The sequence below is a fragment of the Macaca nemestrina genome, chromosome 5, assembly GCF_043159975.1.
Source record: "Macaca nemestrina isolate mMacNem1 chromosome 5, mMacNem.hap1, whole genome shotgun sequence".
In the NCBI taxonomy this organism is placed as follows: Eukaryota; Metazoa; Chordata; class Mammalia; order Primates; family Cercopithecidae; genus Macaca; species Macaca nemestrina.
In genome coordinates this window covers 79,648,453-79,670,365 of record NC_092129.1, presented here as the reverse complement: position 1 = coordinate 79,670,365, position 21,913 = coordinate 79,648,453, and the positions used below count along the sequence as shown (strand labels likewise).

The 21,913-nt window shown below is 43.9% G+C and overlaps 1 protein-coding gene across 1 annotated transcript in view; it reads left to right on the top strand.

Annotated features, from left to right (window-relative positions):
- The window catches only part of CRYBG1 (crystallin beta-gamma domain containing 1), a 214,322-nt gene that overhangs the window by 146,958 nt on the left and 45,451 nt on the right, over positions 1-21,913 (top strand). The window contains exons 3-4 of the mRNA XM_011736406.3: positions 8,870-10,479; positions 16,867-19,207. Coding sequence (XP_011734708.2) covers positions 8,870-10,479; positions 16,867-19,207 — 3,951 coding nt within the window. The remainder of the gene's footprint in view (positions 1-8,869; positions 10,480-16,866; positions 19,208-21,913) is intronic.

Genomic DNA, 21,913 nt, shown 5'->3' with positions numbered 1-21,913 from the left:
TCTTCATTCACATGGCCTCTTCCAAGTCCCTCTCCTTACAATCTATAATCCAGAATTGTGTGTTCTTTGTCTTAAAGAAAACTCTCAAAATTACATGTGCCTCATGCCCCACAGAACATCATTCTACCTCAAGCAATAGCTAATGAAGCCTTCCCAGCTGGCACCTGGTGAGATCCTTTCCCATCTTAGGCCTGAAGGAGCAAGAGGGGAAAGCGGCTTGGGAATGTGGGGAGAGAGAACAGCAGCGGAGGTGGGCTGCCTGGCAGAAGCCCTGGTCACACCCAACCCAGAGCCCAACTAAGAGATGGAGAGATTAGCGGGGAAATCAGGGCCTCCCACTGGCTGAACCTAACCAAATCCTAAGGGCAAGAAAGTCAGTTTCTACCTTTCATCGTAACTGGGAGCCTGGGGCACAGACAAGGCTGAGGGAGGGTGAGCCTACAGAAAGATCCAGCACACTCTACCTATAGTTACCTGGATTCTAAAGACAGAGTTCCATCACAAGAGAGGGCTCATTGGCTGTTTATGCTATCACATCCATTGCTGTACTGCATGGCCTAGGAGAAAGCATGTAGGCCATACCTTCATAAAAGTAACACATTAATTGTTCTAGTAAAGTCTTGTTTTTCTAATGATACATTATAATTTCTAACGGGAAAAGATATTGAGCTACCTTTTAGAAAGCCTGATTTGTGTCTTAGAAAAAATAATTCAATTCTATAGGCCACGGGTTGCCTCTTTAAGGTGAGGAGAAAATTCTGGCACAACGTAGACGCTCAATAATTATCAGTGGAATGAATGAGTAAATGATCCTACAATTCAGATATTCCATGATCTTATCTTTTTTCTTCCTTTCTGATTGATCAAGTGTCAATGGCTTGAAACAATTAGGTTTCACTTTGTCTCTGTCAAAATATAAATGACTTAAAGACAATATCAACCCGAAACTGGGAGTCTGCTTTTTAAAAGAAGAAGAATGGGGAGAATGAGAGTTTAGCTTTTATAATTGATGGCTTTTGTATTCAGTGATGCCTCTTTTTCAGGACACAGGTTAATCTGGAAGTTAAAATGTCTGTCACTATTCTTTCACCCAATAGTGTACCTTTGATTGTACCCAACAGGATGCTATTGTTGTTTGACCTGAAATGACAGCATTAGAAAAAACAAAAACAAAAAAGCAACCATTGAAGTGTAAGTAGAGAGGCATGTGTTACATGATGTTGAAATGACAGAGGAAAGATTTTTTAAGAAAAATAGCATCAGAGATGGAGTGGGCACTGGAAGTGGTGACAAATATTAGAAGCAACATGGGGCAAGCAAACATTCCACCCTGGGAGACTGGGAGGAGTGACATTGGAGAAGAAGATTCTGAAGCCCTAACATCAAGGATTATTGGTTGCATCATATGAAATTGGACCGTAGATCAAAACTGGGTTGGACCATAGATCAAAAATGGTCAAATGTCGCAATTTCATATACCTTTTCGTAAGAGACCTGCTTACTACTGGACAGTGTTATAGTCTGTGGGTCATTTAGTGTAAGCCTTAGTCTTCACTCCTTGTAGTAGCCCTGGAAGAAATCACTATTGTAGCACAAATGTAGTAACAGAGGTGCATTGTTCTGTCTCCAGAACCATAAAGAAGTAGCTAAATTATAATCTAGTATACTCTTAGAGAACTGAATCATATATAATAGAAAAATATTTTAAAAGTTAAAATGAAAAGCTTCTGTGCTTAATAGATCAGAGTTCATTTTTGTGAACATTTCTTTATGCTTTTTGCAGTGTGTGTGTGCATGTGTGTATTTAGAATGCGCCACATATATTATCCCAATTAATATCAAAAAGGAAAAACACAAATGGAAAGGTGGGGAGGATAGTTAATTTATTTTTAATGCCTATTCTTAATCAATGTCTATGGTATCAAGGATCCATATGTGGATCCTCCCTTAAACTTAACTTCATCTGCGTGGTGTTTCTGGTACTGAGATGATATTCTGCCATACACTTATCATGGGAAAATACAATTTTAACTTTAATTCTAAAAGTCTTCAGAATGAATATCCTGGAAGTTATAAAAAAAATGATGTCTCATAAAAGTCTTTCTTTAAGATGGACTGGAGTGCAGTGGTGCAATCTCAGCTCACTGCAAACTCTACCTCCTGGGTTCAGGTGATCTTCCCGCATAGGACGACAGGCATGCACCACCTCACCTGGCTAACTTTTTTTTTTTTTTCTGCTTGAGACAGAGTCTTGCTCTGCCAGGCTGGAGTGCAGTGGCGCCATCTCAGCTCACCGCAACCTCCGCCTCCCGGGTTCAAGCAGTTCTCCTGCCTCAGCCTCCCAAGTAGCTGGGACTACAGGCATGTGCCACCACGCCCGGCTAATTTTTTGTATTTTTAGTAGAGACGTGGTTTCATCATGTTAGCCAGGATGGTCTCGATCTCCTGACCTCGGGATCTGCCTACCTCAGCTTCCCAAAGTGCTGGGATTACAGGCGTGAGCCACCACGCCCGGCCCAATTTTTGTATTTCTTAGTAGAGACAAGTTTCACCATGTTGGCCAGTCTGATCTTGAATTCCTGACCTTAAGTGATCTGCCGGCCTCAGCCCCCCAAGGTTCTAGGATTACAGGCATGAACCACCATGCCGGGCCTTGTTTTTCTGTGTGTGTTTCTCCTTTTTCTCCTCCTTCCCCATTCCCCATCTTCGTTCTTTAGTTAGTTGTCACGAGTCTAAAGTCTTTCTTGCTTCTATTGAACAGAATTTTCTAACCCCTATTTTAACTTTTAAAGTTGAAGTGTAAAGTAGCTCAAATGCCTATATTTTTAAGCCACACAACTCATGTTATTTTTTTTTTTACAAAAAAATCTACTCAGAAAAAAAAAGTTGCTCTCTAGCGCAAACACACATATGTGTATGTTGTGAACAAATAACATGGCCAATCCTATCAGTTACAGTAATATCCAGTTGACTCATTCCTCATGTGGCTGAATTGAAGAGCTAAGGTATCTTAACAGAAATCAAAGTGAGAGCTCTTAGGGAATCAAAGTGTTTTTTTAAAAAAGTTATTTTTGTACATTGATGACCACATTTTAGAAGGATGGCCAGGTGAGTATGTGTAACAAGATTTTGTTCCGCTTTCCTGAGTCAGATTTGGGCTGAGAGGCAGCAGTAAACCTGTGTACCAGTATCTCCATCAACACGTGGAATCCTCACTCAGACAGAATAAAGCTGCCAAGTCTTGACCACACGAAGTTTTAGGCAGATAAGATTTTCATTCTGATTTCTTTGGAACGATGTTTCTGGCTCTCTCCAAGAGCATTGACAACTCCCTTTTTGAAAGGGAGGAGGGATATTACTAATTCTTTAGTAGCAGCAAATACTTTATGTCCACCTCTAGCTGTGAGTCCCCCTGCTAGCTGTTGGGAAGGCAACAGGACATTTTTCCTGTTCTCAAGCAGCTTACATTCACTGGGGAATGGAAAGGTGGGAAACATAGGAAAACTTATTTATTATTTTTTTTATAAGAAACATCACTTTACTTAAAATGTTATTAGATTTCTTTTCTTTTCTTTTTTTTTTTTTTGAGATGGAATTTCGCTCTTTTCACCCAGGCTGGAGTGAAATGGTGTGATCTCAGTTCCCTGCAACCTCTGCCTCCCAGGTTCAAGCAATTCTCCTGCCTCAGCCTCCCAAGTAGCTGTGATTACAGACATCCGCCACCAGGCCAGGCTAATTTTTGTGTTTTTAGTAGAGACAGGGTTTCACCACATTGGCCAGGCTGGTCTCAAACTCCTGACCTCAGATGATCCGCCTGCTTTGGCCTCCCAAAGTGCTGGGATTACAGGTGTGAGTCACTGTGCCCAGCCTAGACTTCTTAAAGATGTAAATAGATCATAAACATAAAACAAATGTCAATGACCCATAACTGTATTAAAATTTAAAAACTTAGTTTTTTTCCCATAGTTACTGTAAAAAGGAAAAACCCTTAGATAGTTAAATGTAGCAGAATTTATTTAAGCAAGGAAAAAAAGAAAAATTCATGATTCGGCCAGCTTCAGAACCAGAACCGTTTCAAAAAACTCTAACATTTACATTATCTTCTTAACCAATGGGTAGCAAATGTTACTAGGTAACATTTACTAAGTGGTACCTGCTGATAGCAGGGGCTGCCACACCAGGAAGGTTGAGAATCAGCCAACAGCACTGCAGCTAGTGCTGCCTGGGCCTCTACACGCTGCTGGAATACAATTTCGTGGATGGTTACATGTGCCCCTAATGAGCTGCATTTCATATTAGCCAACAAGAACACTCTAAAGCAGGTCCTAGCACACAACCCATGTGCTGCCTCTACAATAGTCCTGTTGTGGACTGCTCCATCCCAGTTGGACATGGATGATGCGAGGGTGCCAGGTGCAGGTTCTGCACTGTGAGGTGTGCAGGCTGCCTTAAGTGAGGTGGGTAGAAAATACACAGTAAAAAGGTACATACAAAGGAGGACCCGGGATTGCATGTGCTCTTAGAACACCCAGCCTGGGAACCCTTAGGAGCCTGCCCAGGCCTGTGGGAAAGCCAGGGGCAGAGGAATCTGAGGAAGCATGAAGAAGCATGATGGTCACTTGTGGCCTCTTTGCAAAACACTCCCCTTCCTAGCAAATTATCATCAAGCCTGGAAAGGTGGTGGGTCTGTGGCTTCCTATCCTAGGTTTAAGACCCGGACCCAAAGGCTCAAACCTAAGAAGGTGCCTCTCTGACAACTCCCGGGCCAGTTAGTTTTTTTATTCTCCCTTTGCCTTAGTTTCCCCATGAACAATGGAAAGAAACAATCCCTGGTTGAAAAGAAATATGTATTGCATTTAGGAAGGGGTGTTTCTCAAAGATGTGACTGAGGACTTTACTCGGGAGGCACGGGGCATTCTGAGCCCTGCTCAGATGGCTCTGTTTGGAGATATGATCCTGGATATCCACAGGGACCTGGTCCTGTGGAGAAGACTGCATTCCCCTGTAAACGAGTCTATCATTTGAAATGACATGAGACCCCTCATTAAGAACTGCATAACGTGGCTGGGCACAGTGGCTCACGTCTATAATCCCAGTACTTTGGAAGGCTGAGGCAGGAATATCACTTGAGCCCAAGAGTTTGAGACCAGCCTTGATAACATGGTGAAACTCTCTACAAAAAAAGTTAAAAATTAGCTGGGCATGGTGGCACATGCCTATAGTCTCAGCTACTTGGGAGGCTGAGGTGGGAAGATCACTTGAGCCCAGGAGGTTGAGGGCACAGTGAGCTGTGATCATGCCACTGCACTCCAGCCTGGTCAATACAGCAAGACCCTGTGAAACGTCCACCCAAGACAGATGGATTGTACCACACAGTGCATTTCTATTCTTTATTTCCCAGGGGGGAAAACTCTATTTTTAAAGAGATTTTATTTAACTTCATTTATTAATACCCATCTTAAATGTACAGTTTGATGAGTTTTGAAAGATATGTATTCATGTATAACCATCACTACAATCAAGATATAGAACTTTAACCCTCAATGTTCCTTTGTGCCTCTTCCCTGTTGCACCGCCACCACCTGCCACCCACTGTCCCCACGCTCAGGCAACCACTGACCTACTTTCTATCATTATACATTAGATTTGCACTGTCTAGAATGTCATATAAATGTAACCATACAGTATGTAACGTTTGGAGTGTGACTGCTTCTCAAAAGCATTTGGCATCCATATCTTTACACGTTTCGGAACTCTGTTCCTTTTTTATTGCTGAATAATACTCTGCTGTATAGGCCGGGCGCGGTGGCTCACGCCTGTAATCCCTGCACTTTGGGAGGCCGAGGCGGGCGGATCACGAGGTCAGTAGATCGAGACCATCCTGGCTAACACGGTGAAACCCCGTCTCTACTAAAATACAAAAAATTAGCCGGGCGCGGTGGCGGGCGCCTGTAGTCCCAGCTACTCCGGAGGCTGAGGCAGGAGAATGGCGCGAACCCGGGAGGCGGAGCTTGCAGTGAGCCGAGATGGTGCCACTGCACTCCAGCCTGGGCGACAGAGTGAAGACTCCGCCTCAAAAAAAAAAAAAAAAAAAAAAAACTCTGCTGTATAGATGTACCACAATCGGTTTATCTGTTCACAAACTGTGTACAGCGACTTTGAGCTGTTTCCAGTTTTTAGCTATTATGAATGAATGAAGCCACTATGAACATTCATGTATTTTTAGGAAATTCAGCAGTCTGGCTGGTGATACACAGGCTGCCCCTCTGATGGGAGGAGGAGTCAAGTAGTTGAGCCAAGTTGAAGAGCAAGCAACCAGTTTTGTAAAAAGCATCTAATAGCCAAAAAAAAAAAAAAAAAATTGTTTTAATGCCTATACTGAGCATAAAAAGGACTGCTGATCAAGCGTCTTTACTGCATGGGAAAAGCAGATTGCAACATCATTGGCAGGACAGAGTAATACATATACTTAGTTGTTTTATTTTGACAGGGAATGGAATTAAGCCAAGACTCAAACCTATTTTCCCTGGCTACTTCTTCAAGATATGTTTGAAGGCCTGTCCAGACAGCAGAGACAAACAGCTCTATGTCAGAATTAGAAAGACTTTACCTGTGGTGGGACCTTGGACAGGGAGAAAACCTTGGCAAATGGGCATTAAAAAAAGACTACCTACCTAGCTATTGGGAAGATAAAATGAAAGTGTGTGAATCACAAGGGCCTGACCCATAGGATAGCTCAGTAAACATGTATTATGATTTAAAAATCTTGCCATACCTTTGACTTGTAAAATAATCCAAATGTTTCCTTAGGAAGTTACAATATTTTGATTTTTTCCCTTAAATCATACTTTGAATTCTTCCCATATTATTTATATAACCATTGAAGAATCGATTAATCAAACTCTAGTTAGACTTTAGAATCGTTTATGACCTCAGGTACAAGAGCTCCGAGCGGCAGCATCACTGGTTCATCGTAGCAGCAGCAGCTGTCTAGTCCCAAAGCGCCCACCAGGTGCTTCTAAGACCAGGAGAATCTTAGAACCTTGAGGGCAAATCTGATTCATGAGCACTTCCTTGGGAGCTGACTCTGGGGGTGTGTGACCCGCAGTCTGTTCCTCTGGGCAGACTGTGGTGGCTGCAGAACCTCCGGGGCCTCTAAAAGGGACCCCCGTGGCGGTGAAAGGAGCATGGGGTGGGCAGGAGGCGACTTGGATTTGAATTCTGACTTTACAGCTCTGACCGCCTCTCCCCCCCGCCCCCCCACCTCAATTTTGTGTCGTTATGGGCTGGCTGAGCTTCCTTTCCTCATCTGTGTGGTAACAGCATGACCTCACTGGGCTGTAGCGGGGTGACACTATGTTACAGTACCAGGACTGTCTCAACAAATGTTTGTTGACCTGTTAATTTCATGCGTTATCTTTGCTATTTCCCATCGCCAAAGTCCATTTGCTGCATGTAACTCAAACACAATAGAGCTACTTCAAAGGGTGATTGGGGAACCTCCCGTAGTTGGTACTATCCTGAATGTTCCTCTTCCAGGAAAGGTGGGGCTCTTTCCTGCATCGCCAGGACTCAAGCTGGCACCCGGGTTTTCAATGTAAGAGTTCATTCTTAAGAAATACAGGAGCCGCACGTTTGGCCTGGTTTCAGAGGAGTCCTTACGCAAATACGCTTCCCACTCCTAGGAGCCAGGCTGGGCTCGCTGCCCCTGCTCCCTCCCTTTCCCAGGCTCGCCTCCTCCTCTTCCTGCCCACCTCTATGCCCGGCACCTACCCAGTCCCCATTCTGGCTAACCCGACCCCGGTGTGTCACCGCGCCCATTGGCGGGTTTGCTTTTATTCGTTTGTTCTGCGCTCCCTCCCGCCTTCCTTCTGGAGCGGGCACCGGATGCTAGCCGTTTTGCTCCAGGCAATATACGAAGCCCAGGTTTTCCCCCTTACTGGGAGCGCTGCGGATCCTTCGCAGGCTGCCCGGCACCCTCGCATGGGTGAGCCAGCCCCTGGGGCTCCAGCCGTGCGCCCCCGGAACCACACGAGTGGTAAGGAACGGGTCCCGGGGCCAAGTAGGCAGAGTCCCGCGCATCTTTCAGCCACGCCTCCTCAGCTCGAGGGGGCAGTGAGCAAAGGCGATCACCCCTGCAACCTCGCCTGCTACCCCCGCGCACTCCTCCTCGTTCACTGGGTAGGAACTCCCACAGGCAAAAGCCCTTCCGGTGCGCTCAGCAGCCGCGGGATCACTCGGGTGTTTTGAACGCTCGCGCCCTCCTCCCATTGGAGCTCGGGCTAGGGCGGGGCCCAGGTGCTCGCTTCCTCTGAGCTTGCTTAAGGTTTTCTTGTTGCAGGTACTGTATGTTGAACCCGGGTGGCTTCTTACTGTTCTCGAGGAGAAGGCTGCTAAAACTGTTTTTTTTTCTTCGTCCTCCTTCCCTCCTACAAAAAGAAAGGGCGGTGTTTCGGGGAAAGTCCGCCTTAGGATACTTTAATGTGTTTACTGCTGCCCCATGGTCACATGCACCGTTGTTTATAAATTGCATCTTTATTGAGGAAGAAGGTAAAAAAGCTAGAGAGGGCAAGGAACTATTTATTTTGTATATGTGATTATTTGGACCGTTCAAATTTTCCTTTAAAAAACACGAATTCAAAGAAAATGCTATTCTAACTAGTGCCAGAAACTTAAGGTGTTCAAGAAAAATTCAAAAGTAAAACCAGAGTTTATTTTGTTGGAATGAATGTAACATAAACATAACTTTATCATTTTCAATTAGAAACTCTGGTCTGTTATCATTTTGGCTGGTAGTTCTGTAATGTACGTCTAAGGGGAAAAACACCAGATTCTCATATGTTCCCTCCTCATCCCTTTTATTTTTCAGTCCAGAGCACAACCTCCAGAGGAGAACAGAAGGAAGCCAGTTTTGGGGAAACTTGGCACTCTATTCACTACAGGAAGGAGAAGGAACAGTAGAAACGGGCTAGAGAGTCCCACCAGATCAAATGCCAAACCACTGTCTCCCAAAGATGTGGTAGCCTCTTCTAATCTCCCAGAGAGAGAGAGTGAGAAGAGCAGATCTCAGAGCAGCCAGCTGAAGCAAGCGGACACGAGCGAGGAGGGCTCCCCCCGGGAGAATCCCCGGGAGGCAGAGGGCGAGCTCCCTGAGAGCGGTGGCCCCGCAGCCCCCCATGACGCCGAGCTGTCACCTCGCTGGAACAGCAGTGAAGCGGCTGTGGCTGTGCAGCAGTGCCATGAAAATGATTCACCCCAATTAGAACCTCTGGAGGCAGAGGGAGAGCCTTTCCCAGATGCCACCACCGCTGCCAAGCAGCTGCATTCCTCGCAGGGAAATTCCTCCAGGCAAGAGAACGCAGAGACGCCCGCCCGCAGTACGGGGGAGGACGCTTCACCAGGTGCTGGCCACGAACAGGAGGCTTTCCTGGGTGCGAGGGGTGCGCCGGGGTCACCCACCCGGGAGCGGCCCAGGGGAGAACTAGGCGAGGCCCCTGAAGGAGCCCCAGGTGTGTGTGCGGAAGAAGGCTCCCTGGGACCCCGTGACGCCCGCATCCAGCCCCCCAAGGGCGCGTCTGCTCTGACAGGTGAGCCTCCGGCCGAGGGTGCAGCGCACACGGCCAGCTCCGCGCAGGCAGACTGCACAGCCCGGCCCGGGGGTCGCGCCCACCCTACTAAGGTGCTAACTTTGGACATCTACTTGAGTAAGACTGAGGGGGCGCAAGTGGACGAGCCGGTCGTGATTACTCCCAGGGCGGAAGATTGCGGTGACTGGGACGACATGGAGAAGAAGCCTAGCGGCCGCAGGTCCGGGAGGCGGAGGAGGTCGCAGAAATCCACCGACTCCCCCGGAGCGGACGCCGAGCTCCCTGAGAGCGCGGCCAGGGACGACGCGGTGTTCGACGACGAGGTGGCGCCAAACGCGGCCAGCGACTGCTCCTCGGCGGAAAAGAAAGTGAAATCTCCGCGGGCAGCCCTCGACGGGGGCGTTGCCTCAGCTGCGAGCCCAGAGTCCAAGCCCGGCCCCGGCCCCAAAGGGCAGCTCCGAGGCGAGTCGGACCGGAGCAAACAGCCACCCCCGGCCTCGTCCCCCACCAAGAGGAAGGGCAGGAGCCGTGCCCTCGAGGCCGTGCCCGCCCCGCCCGCCAGCGGCCCGCGGGCTCCCGCCAAGGAGTCTCCACCGAAGAGGGTGCCAGATCCCGGCCCGGTCACCAAGGGCGCTGCGGCCGAGAGCGGGGAGGAGGTGGCCCGGGCCGTCCCCCGCGAACTCCCGGTCAAGAGCAGCTCGCTGCTGCCGGAGATCAAGCCCGAGCACAAGAGGGGCCCGCTCCCCAACCACTTCGACGGCCGGGCAGAGGGAGGTCGGAGCAAAGAGCTGGGCAGAGCGGCCGGAGCGCCTGGAGCTTCTGACGCCGACGGCTTGAAGCCCAGGAACCATTTCGGCGTGGGCAGGTCGACGGTGACCACTAAAGTGACCCTGTAAGTAGCCGTGCAAGTCCCGGCGGAGTTGCTGTCCGCACATGTGCTGGGGGTCGGCTCTGAGAGGCTCGGGGTCTTTGCATTGTGGAAGAAATGTCTGTCTGGTCACTGAACTTTCCCCTCCATGCTGAACTTAAGATAGTGAAGGGCCAGTTTACACAGTCAAGGTTTAAGATGCCACCCGTGGCAGCCTCCTCAGTTAGTTCCCTTTTTAACACAAGATTTAAGTTTAACGAATGTAAAAATAGGATTTTCCTTGAAGCTCAAAGTTTATGTAGATGAGAGATAAGACCTTACGGCCTGACATGAGCTGATTCTATTCTTTATTCAAAAGGTACAAGGGTGTTCCAACGTGGGATGTTCTTAAAATACATGTGCTGTGAATTTCAAAATATGGAGCAAACAGTAACATGTTAAGTACGACCCAGTAGCTTTGACATGTGTGAGTTTTAAGAGAATTCACAGAACCTTTTATGGAACTCAATGCATTTATTGGCAAAAAGTTTTAAACGCACATACACACAAGAAAAGTTCTTAATACAAGTATCTTGGTTGCTTCTTCTCCTTTATAATGTTAGGGAGTCTGGTGATACTTTTGGACCCAGGTTGAAAAGTAGTTTTCAGTTATTGAAATAAAGATCAATAATCATACAAAAGATTATTTGCTACATGAAAGCAGCTGTGACAGGTGTGAGTTTAAGATGATTCCAAAACATTTTATGGAACATAGTGCATTATTGGCCTAAGCCTTTTTCAAAAAGTCCCTAATTCATGTATCTTGGTTGCTTCTTCCTCTTTGTGCTGCATGAAAGCACAAAACAACTGTGACTACTTGCTTAAGTTTATTCATTTCACAAGTAATTTATTTAATACTTTCTGTGCAAGATATTGTGCTAGGCACTGTGGGGAAAAAAACCCTACAACTATGACTCAGGATATTGCCCTGAAATTTTTATAGCCCCATCTGGCACACAAGAAGCACACAAATCAAATAACAATACGAGACGATATCTGATGAAATTGCCAAATGAATGTTACCATCTGTAAAGCCTGGGGAAGTGCTAGCAAGGAAGAAATCACTGCTGGTGCTTTGGAGGAGCTGGGCCTTGTGCCTTGATCATAAATGCAATTTGTATAGGTGGAAAGGATAAGCAAGGTACTCTGAAACTGGTAAGACCCTCCCTTCCCACACTTCTTCTCCCTCACCACTCCCACTTAGCACAGGTGAATAATGATTAAGTGCTTAAGTTTTTCCTCCATTCACATATTTGTTCAAAGAGTGGGTATTTTAACAACATTATCATTATAATTCTTGAACTTAATGGTTTCTTTCATTCTATTTGATTTCTTGGGTAAGTAAGCTTTAGAGGAACTCTGAGAGGGAAGTATGCTTAATGAATAACTTGACTATCTCACGAGCTGCCAACCTGGAGACCTTTGATATAGTCAGTGATTTATTCTGTAATGGTAGGTAGCATCAGAGAAATAAGCTGGGTGAATGATGCCTATTATTTATAGAAGACCAGTGTGATTGAATGCTAAAGCCTCCTAAATGTGAGCCTTAGAGAAACATTGCTGTGTACCTTAAGAAGGATGGTTCAGCTGTCTTCCAATCAGAAGACACCAGTAGTAAAACCAGAAATGTTACACTGCGAAAGAGTAGGCTAAACAAACAGGAAAGATGATCTCACAATGAAATTCTTCGTGTGCTGTTCTCTGTAATAGAACTAAACCAAATGTCTCTTTCCTAGTTCTGATTAATTTCTACCTAAAAATTTTCTTTACCAGACATTCAATGTATTTGTTTTGCGTGGTGCCTTGCACATGGTCATTTGGCAAATTATTGACTTAAAAATTAATAATTATTTCTAGTCCTTTGACCCATTTCTTTGTGACTGATGGTTTTTTCAGACCCTTTAATTCTTCCTATGACCGTATCGCAAGATGTTAATCAGATTATTCTTTAAAACAATTTGAGACTGAAGAGTTAGAAAAACTATTTCATATTCCCTGAAAAATAATGCCACTGAAGTAACATGTTTCTTTATGCTGTTAGAAAAATTATTCCTTCAAGTTCTCTACTAAGTGCTGAATGTTGAAATTCTTAAAATGGTATATGTAGAATAAGAAGAATTTTCCTCTTATAATAGAACTATGGCTTTTTGGACTCCAAATTATTTTCCCCTCTCTCATAATGAAGGCATTACAACATGAATTATAGGAGCCTTCCTTTTAATCAGTCTGAACTAGGTTAATTGTAGTGACTCTTGGTAGCACAACTTAATAGCACAGAAAGTTTGGTTGTAAAATTTATTTTGATCTTGGTGTAAATCTTTAATGTGCAGATATGTGTTTCCTGTCCTTAAGGTAGCCTGCTAACCTGTAGTGTTTCCTATTTACATCATAAGATACACTACGATGTTTGAATTGAGTACCCTTCCTTGAACTCATTAGTGAGAATTTTTAAAAAGTATATTCTCTGGTATGTGACCATCCCTCATTAACTGATAGCAAATTGAAGCTTTCTATTTCTAATCATCTCACTGGTTTCATAATTTGATCTTTAAGGAAATGCTTATAAATTAATTTTCCTTTTAAATTTAAGATATGGGCATGCAATAACGGAGCCTAAGTATCTTATGGTGATATTGGGGAAAGCAATACCTGGGAGAAATTTATGAGCAGAGATCAAATTTATTTATTTATTTATTTATTTATTTTTGAGACAGGGTCTCACTCTGTTACCCAGGCTGGATTGCAGTGGCATGATCATGGCTCACTGTAGCCTGGACTTCCCCAGGCTCAGGTGATCCTCCCACCTCAGCCTCCCTAGTAGCAGGGACTACAGGTGCACCACCACGTCTGGCTAATTTTTGTATTTTTTTAGAGACAAGATTTTGCCATGTTCCCCAGGCTGGTCTCAAATTCCGGGGTTCAAGTGATCCACCTGCCTCAGCCTCCCAAAATGCCAGGATTACAGGCAGTAGACACTGATCCCAGCCTCAACTTTAGTATCAAATAAAATTTGAAAAAATTAAAATCTAAATTCTCAGTGCTGCTTTTGGAGAGGACTTGATGGTATCCAGCCCAGTTTTATTTTATCCAGAAGGATAAGGTGACTCACCAGCAGTCATACTGCCTGTCCCTTCTAGAAGCTCCTTAGGCCCAAGCTTCTTTTTTTTTTTTTTTTTTTTTTTGAGACAGAGTCTCACTCTGTTGCCCAGGCTGGAGTGTAGTGGCACAATCTTGGCTCACTGCAACCTCCACCTCCCGAGTTTAAGCAATTCTCCAGCCTCAGCCTCCCAAGTAGCTGGGATTACAGGCATGTGCCACCACACCCGACAATTTTTGTATTTTTAGTAGAGACAAGGTTTCACCATGTTGGCCAGGCAAGTCTCGGAACTCCTGATCTCAAGTGATCCACCCACTTTGGCCTCCCAAAGTGTAGGGATTACAAGCATGAGCCACTGCACCTAGCCAGGCCCAAGCTTCATGAAGGCCAAGTCCATGAAGGAGAGGCAGCATGGGATTTCAGTGTCTCCACTTGTATGTTCTCATTATCAAAGTGGCCTCTAAAGTCTATGTTATGTTATGGATCTCATGATAATTCACTGACTTTAAATGATAAAGATGGAAAGAACCAGAGGAGCTCGTCCAGGCGGGTATAGTCCAAGCCTATCTGAAGAAGTAGAATAGTTTAGTGGTTAGGAGCATGGCATCTGAAACCAGAGCACCTGGCTTCAAATTGTGGCCCTGTCACTTATTAGCTGCATAACCTCAGGCAAGTTCCTTCTTGACGCCTCAACTTCCTCAGCCAAAAATAGAATGTATAAAGTTGTATATGAATTAGGTGAGCCCGATGAAGCATTTCTCAAGTTCTTGACAATCAGTGACTGTTAGTGGTTATGCTTTATCTCTCCCATTTTATAAACCACTAGACCAATGGTTTAGACTTTTGTTGTTGTTGTTGAGACAGAGTCTTGCTTTGTCACCTAAGCTGGAGTACAGTGGCACAACCATAGCTCACTGCAGCCTTGATCTTCTGGACTCAAGTTATCTCCCACCTCTGCCTTTGGAGTAGCTGGGACTACAGGCATGCACCACTTCACCTGGCTAATTTTTTTTTTTTTTTTTTTTGTAGAGACTGGGTCTCAGTATGTTGCTCAGGCTGGTCTTGAACCCCTTGGCTCAAGCAATCCTCCCTCCTTCACCTCCCAAAGTGCTGGGAGATATAGATAGATAGATAGATAGATAGATAGATAGATAGATAGATAGATAGATAGATCGATCGATCTATATATGTAGATATATATAGATATAGATAGATATGTAGATATACAGATATCTATATAAGTATATAGATATATATCTATAGATATATAGATAAATATATAAATATATAGATATATATCTATATATCTATAAATAGGATATATTTATATATAAAATATATATTTATATATAAATATATAGATATATATATATATATGCTGTGGAACCCTTTCTTCTAAGAAAGTTTAAATAGGAGCAATAAATAAAACAGATACTGGGAGTGATTCTGGTTGAAAGGAGAGTGGACAGCCCCATCCCTGTCCCTACTTTCCCCAGCTGTAGCCCTTGAAGAAAACCCCAGGGATTCCTTCAACTGTAAGTTGGGGGAAATAAAAACAACTCTGTTCTAAACCATCTCATTTTTTTAAAGATGAAGAAGGTACAGTCCAGAGAGGTAACGTAACTTGACCAGGTTCACACAGATAATTAGCATAAAAGCCAGGACCAGAGCCAGAGAATGCCAAACAGAGCACATTTGTTTCTCTGAAAGAAAGCACTGTGTACATTCAAAGACTTATTATTTCCACTGGGGGTAACTATACCCAAGAAATGTGACAGAGAAAGGGGAGACTCTCTTGCCCAAGAGGTGGTGACAAAACCAACAGCTGCATAATTGATACGTAAATGATGGTACATCCATATGATGGACTTCCATGCAGCATTAAGACAGCTTTTCAAACAAATTTTTTGGTAATCTGAAAAATGTTAACTATAAGGTTAAGTCATTTTATTTCTTGAAAAAGCAAGATATCAAATTATATGAACAGAATAATCTCAATTCTATTCAAAATATTTAATTATGCCTATAAAAACATTAGAAATGTTTAAAAATGTTATTCTCTGACTGGTAGGATTATCAGTGATTTTTTTTTTTTTTTTTTTTTTTTTTTTTTTTTTGAGACGGAGTCTCGCTTTGTGGTCCAGGCTGGAGTGCAGTGGCCGGATCTCAGCTCACTGCAAGCTCCGCCTCCCGGGTTTACGCCATTCTCCTGCCTCAGCCTCCCGAGTAGCTGGGACTACAGGCACCCGCCACCTCGCCCGGCTAGTTTTTTGTATTTTTTAGTAGAGACGGGGTTTCACTGTGTTAGCCAGGATGGTCTCAATCTCCTGACCTCGTGATCCGCCCGTCTCGGCCTCCCAAAGTGCTGGGATTACAGGCTTGAGCCACCGTGCCCGGCCTCAGTAATTTTTAAATATTATCCAAAGTTGCTATAGTGAACACACTTATAATCAGAGAAAATCTTATGGGGGAAGGATGAGAGGAATAAAATATCCAAAGAGGTCAATAGTAGATGAATTTTTAAAATCTATCCTTTTGAGATAATACTTAAAAAGTTATGCTAAAATAAAAATACATAATTGATGTTGGAGTATGGAAATGCATTAAATATTTAAATTTCTTCTAATGTTCTTCGGGCCTTAAGATGTCTTCCAACCCTAGTGCCAAGCACTGTGCATACATGCTAGGTGCTCAATAAATTGGTTCCTCCCTCATCCCTAGAGTTTCTTGGCTACATAATCTTCCGATCCCTCATATGCAAGCAAAACACCCATTAAAAATAGTTGATAGTGTACTTAGGACTATTTAAAAATAGTTTCATTAAAAAACAAATGTGGCAGAGAATGGTGGCTCATGCCTGTAATCCCAGCACTTGGGGAGGTCAAGATGGGAGGGTTGCTTGAAGCCAGGAGTTTGAGACACCAGTCTGGGTGACATAGACCCCATTCTACAAAAAATAAAAATAAAGAAATTAGTTGGGTGTGTGGTATGTGCCTGTAGTCCCAGCTACCTGAGAGGCTGTAGCAGGAGGATTGCCTGAGCCCAGGAGTTTCAGGCTGCAGCAATCGATGATCACGCTGCTGTACTCCAGCCTTCGCGACAGAGCAAGACCTTGTCTTAAAAACACATGTGTGCGCGCACACACACACACAACACACTCCAAATGTTATATATCAGGGAGACGTTGGCTTTTCATAGTTTTATAATTAGTTGGTTTGTGTGTTCACTTTTTAAAACTAGGTCAATAACTTTGTCTTCCTGCTTTTTCCTCACAGCCCTGCCAAGCCCAAACATGTGGAACTAAATCTTAAAACCCCTAAGAATCTTGACAGTTTGGGAAATGAGCACAATCCATTTAGCCAGCCAGTTCACAAAGGCAACACTGCCACCAAAATCTCCTTATTTGAAAACAAACGGGCAAACAGTAGCCCAAGACACACTGACATTCGAGGCACAAGGAACACTCCTGCCTCTAGTAAAACGTTTGTTGGGAGGGCAAAGCTGAATTTAGCCAAAAAAGCCAAAGAAATGGAGCAACCTGAAAAGAAAGTAATGCCAAACAGTCCCCAGAGTGGTGTGCTGGTGAAGGAAACTGCTGTAGAAACCAAAGTTACTCTCTCGGAAGAAGAGATTCTACCAGCAACCGGAGGAATGAATGGAGACCCTTCTGAGAATCAAGCTCTTGGTCCTCAACCTAACCAAGATGATAAAGCAGATGTGCAAATAGATGCTGGCTGCCCTTCAGAACCAGTGGCTTCTGCTCTGATTCCTGTCAAAGATCATAAGCTCTTAGAGAAGGACTCAGAGGCTGCAGACAGCAAAAGACTTGTACTTGAAAATGTAACCAATGCAGCACAAGACATCCCCATCACTGTGGATACCAAAGATTTACCCCCAGCAGCCATGCCAAAGCCACAGCATACATCTTCTGACTCACAGGCCCCTACTGAGTCATCTCCTGAGCCTTCTCTTTCACTGTCTGCACCCACTCCTGGGGATGTTGCCAAAGACACATGTGTTCAATCGCCCATAAGCAGTTTTCCGTGCACTGATCTGAGAGTGTCAGAAAATCACAAAGGACGTGTTTTGCCTGTGTCTCATCAGAACAATGAGAAAATGCCACTTTCAGAACTTGGAGGAGAGACAAACCCTCCTTTGTCCACAGAGCATAGTCCAGAAGCTGTGGGAAGTGAGTGTCCATCCAGAGTCCTCGTCCAGGTCAGGTCCTTCGTGCTCCCCGTGGAGAGCACCCAGGATGTGAGCTCCCAGGTCATCCCAGAGAGCTCTGAAGTTAGAGAAGTGCAGTTGCCAACTTGTCACAGTAATGAACCTGAAGTGGTTTCCGTTGCAAGTTGTGCTCCCCTACAAGAGGAAGTACTGGGCAATAAGAGCATGTCACCCGAACACTCTCATTGCACAGCAGAGCTCGCGGCAAAATCTGGCCCACAAGTTGTGCCACCAGCATCAGAGAAAACTTTGCCTATTCAGGCTCAAAGTCAGGGCAACAGAACACCCCTGATGACTGAATCTAGTCCCACCAACTCTCCCAGCAGTGGAAATCACTTAGACACTCCTCAAAAGCCAGATCAGACTGTTAGACACGGCTGGCATAGCCCTGCTGGTTTTTTGAACATTTCTGCTGGTAGTGATGACAGTGTATTTGATTCTTCTTCTGATATGGAAAAATTCACTGAAATTATAAAACAGATGGATAGTGCAGTTTGTATGCCCATGAAAAGAAAGAAGGCCAGGATGCCAAATTCTCCTGCTCCTCACTTTGCCATGCCTCCTATTCATGAAGACCATTTAGAAAAGGTGTTTGATCCCAATGTGTTTACCTTTGGTTTGGGGAAGAAGAAGGAAAGTCAGCCAGAAATGTCCCCGGCTTTACATTTGATGCAGAGCCTTGACACAAAATCCCAACTGAGACCCAAACGTGCATCTGCTGAACAGAGTGTCCTCTTCAAGTCCCTGCACACCAACACTAATGGGAACAGTGAGCCTCTGGTGATGCCGGAAATCAATGACAAAGAGAACAGGGACATCACAAGTGGTAGCATTAAGAGATCGAGACTAGAAAAAAGTGCACTTTTCTCAAGCTTGTTATCTTCCTTACCACAAGACAAAATCTTTTCTCCTTCTGTGACATCAGTCAACACTATGACCACGGCTTTCAGTACTTCTCAGAACGGTTCCCTATCTCAGTCTTCAGTGTCACAGCCCACGACTGAGGGTGCCCCGCCCTGTGGTTTGAACAAAGAACAGCCAAATCTACCCGACAACTCCTTAAAGGTCTTCAGTTTCAACTCGTCAAGTACATCACACTCCAGTTTGAAAAGTCCAAGCCACATGGAAAAATACCCGCAAAAAGAGAAAACCAAAGAAGATAAAGAAGATCTGGATTCACGAAGCAACCTACACTTGCTGGAAACTAAATTTTCTGAATTTTCAAAACTGAAGAATGATGATATGGAAAAGGCTAATCATACTGAAAATGTTCTTAAATCAAACTTGCCAAACTGCGGAAACAGTGACACCGACTTCATGGGTCTTTTCAAATCAAGCCGGTATGACCCAGGCATTTCTTTTTCTGGAATGTCATTATCAGACACAATGGTAAGTAGCAATGTATTATTATTTATTTGGGGTATTTATAAAGCAAGGGAAGAGAGGGATGATGAGCAACTCCTGTTATTCTTTTAGAAATGGTTAAACTCATGCGCTATAGTTTTTATTCATTCATCACATATTTGAAAACCTGCAATGTACAAGAGACTGTTAGAGGGCAAGAAAAAAATGTACTAAGAATCTTCACTGAAGGCCTCTGTAGTCTTGCAGGGAGATAAAGCTACAAATGTTTTAAGGTGCATGATTTTTTTTTTTTTTTTTTTTTTGAGACAGAGTCTTGCTCTGTCGCCCAGGCTGGAGTGCAGTGACGCAATCTCAGCTCACTGCAACCTCCGCCTCCTGGGTTCAAGTGATTCTTCTGCCTCTGCTTCCCTAGTAGCAGGGAATACAGGTGCGTGCCACCACGCCTGGATAATTTTTGTATTTTTAGTAAAAACTAAAAATACAAAAATACAAAAAATACAAATTTTTAGTAAAAACTAAAAATACAAATACGGGGGTTTTACCATATTGGCCGAGCTGGTCTCGAACTCCTGACCTTGTGATCCATCTGCCTCGGCCTCCCAAAGTGTTGGGATTACCCGGTGTGAGCCATCTTGACTGGCTGGCATGTGATCTTTTAAGGCACATGTGAATTTATATGTTGTATTGTGAAAACTATAGGTAAACTTGTGGAGTTCAGAGACAGACAAGATGCTTTTTCTTACCTATTCTATGTAAAAGTGCTCAGTGCTATACTTAGAATTCTGAAGATCTGTGAAGCAGCTTCCTCTATTTGGGAAGTCCCCAGCCAGGGAAACTTTTTCTTAATCCTTATCTCTATGAGATTCACTCTTTTTTCCCATAAGTAGCAATAGGTGTTTATCCTATGCAATTGAAAAAGTATTTTCTCTTTATTGGGAATTAGTTTTCATTAGGGAAATATTTTTTTCCCCTGCAAAGCTGTGGGGAGTAAAGAATTTTGGTTTTCATTGGATCTTAAATATTAGAGAGAAGATAGCAAAACATGATTTTGGGGAATAATTTTGATTTCTGCATCTTCTTTTATCTCTCTTCAGAAGATGTTTACTTTACTCAGTTTTTGATGTGAATTTGTGCCTTTTTGTTACCAAGCTTATTTAAGGTAAGGGAGGACTATGAGAAAGGAAGGTGGGATATGAGTTTAGTGATCAGCTCTGCCAGGCTAGAAGCCTGAGTGGGGCTTGTATTCTGGTGGTCCGTCCTGTGAACCCGGCTGTCTGGCAAGTGTGGACCGCAATCCAGCCCAGTTTATCCAGGCAGAAAATACCTTGCACTTTTCCTGGTCTGTACAGGGTACTGCAGCATAGTTCAATGTATTACATTGGCTTTTGCTACAGTCCTGTCAGAGAATGTGATGTTGCAAGCTCTTTCAAAATATATGGTTGGGTTTCCAGCAGAGGTGCAGATCCCTTTTTCATGTGATTTCATAAACTTTCGTAAAGTTTGGGTTTCAGATGTTTGGTGTTAGGACCCTTTACATTTAAAAATGATTAAGAACCCCAATGAGCTTTTGTTTGTATGGGTTCTGCCTATCAGAATTGATTATATTAGAAATAATTGCTGAGAAAATTGGAAAACACCAGAACATACAAGTGCACACTGCAGCAGTGCTCAGAGCAACGATGCCATCACACATCATGGAGCCTTGTACTCCACTGCACATTTGAGAAAGAGATGAAAAAGGCAGATGACCTCTTCTTATTATGAAAATAGTTTTGATCTCATGGACTACCTGAAAGGATCTTGGAGACCCCCCACTGGCCTCTGAACCACACTTTGAGAACCACTCCTATAAACAAATAAGACTGAATCAGCCTATGGTACCCAGAAATCATAAAATTCTTAACTGTTTCTCTCAAGCACAAAATTTCCACTGGTCCACTTCCCATTCATTACTGCTTTGTTCTTTTTAATTGTTCTTAGATCACTTTCCTTATTTAACTACAGTCTGACAAAGCTGATAACAGAATATACAGTTTCCTTATAAAAATCAAGTCAAATGACATAAAAAGGAAAAATAAAATCTTGATACTTTTTCTAGGCCTTTTTATGATTAAAAAATAATGGCCTTTCTTTAGGTCCTGGGCTTTTATTGATTGTATAACTATTCAATCATGAAAGTTTTACCTGAATTTTGTTTTAAATTTTAGGCTTTTTCTTCAGTTTATCTACTTCTAATGTATATATATGCATAAATAGGTATATACCATTTGGCTTCTGATAATGCTCTAGGGGGGCCCTTATGTACTTTTTTTTTTTTTTAAGAGACAGAATCTTGCTCTGTCACCCAAGCTAGAGTGCAGTGGCATGTTCTTGGCTCCCTGCAACCTCTCCGCCTTCCAGGTTCAAGCGATTTTCATGTCTCAGCCTCCCAAGTAGCTGAGATTATAAGTGAGCACCACCACGTCTGGCTAATTTTTGTGTTTTTAGTAGAGACAGGGTTCTGCCATGTTGGCCATGCTGATCTCGAACTCCTGACCTCAGGTGATCTGCCCACCTCCGCCTCCCAAAGTGCTGGGATTACAGGCGTGAGCCACCGCACCCCAGCCTTTTGTGGTCTTCTGGCCATATCTACACTCTGGTGTGATGCAAGAGCAGTCAGAGCAAAGGCAGTTCCTAAAATAGGCATCCTAGTCAGCATTGAAAGTAGTTCATATTTTGTAATATTTTTAC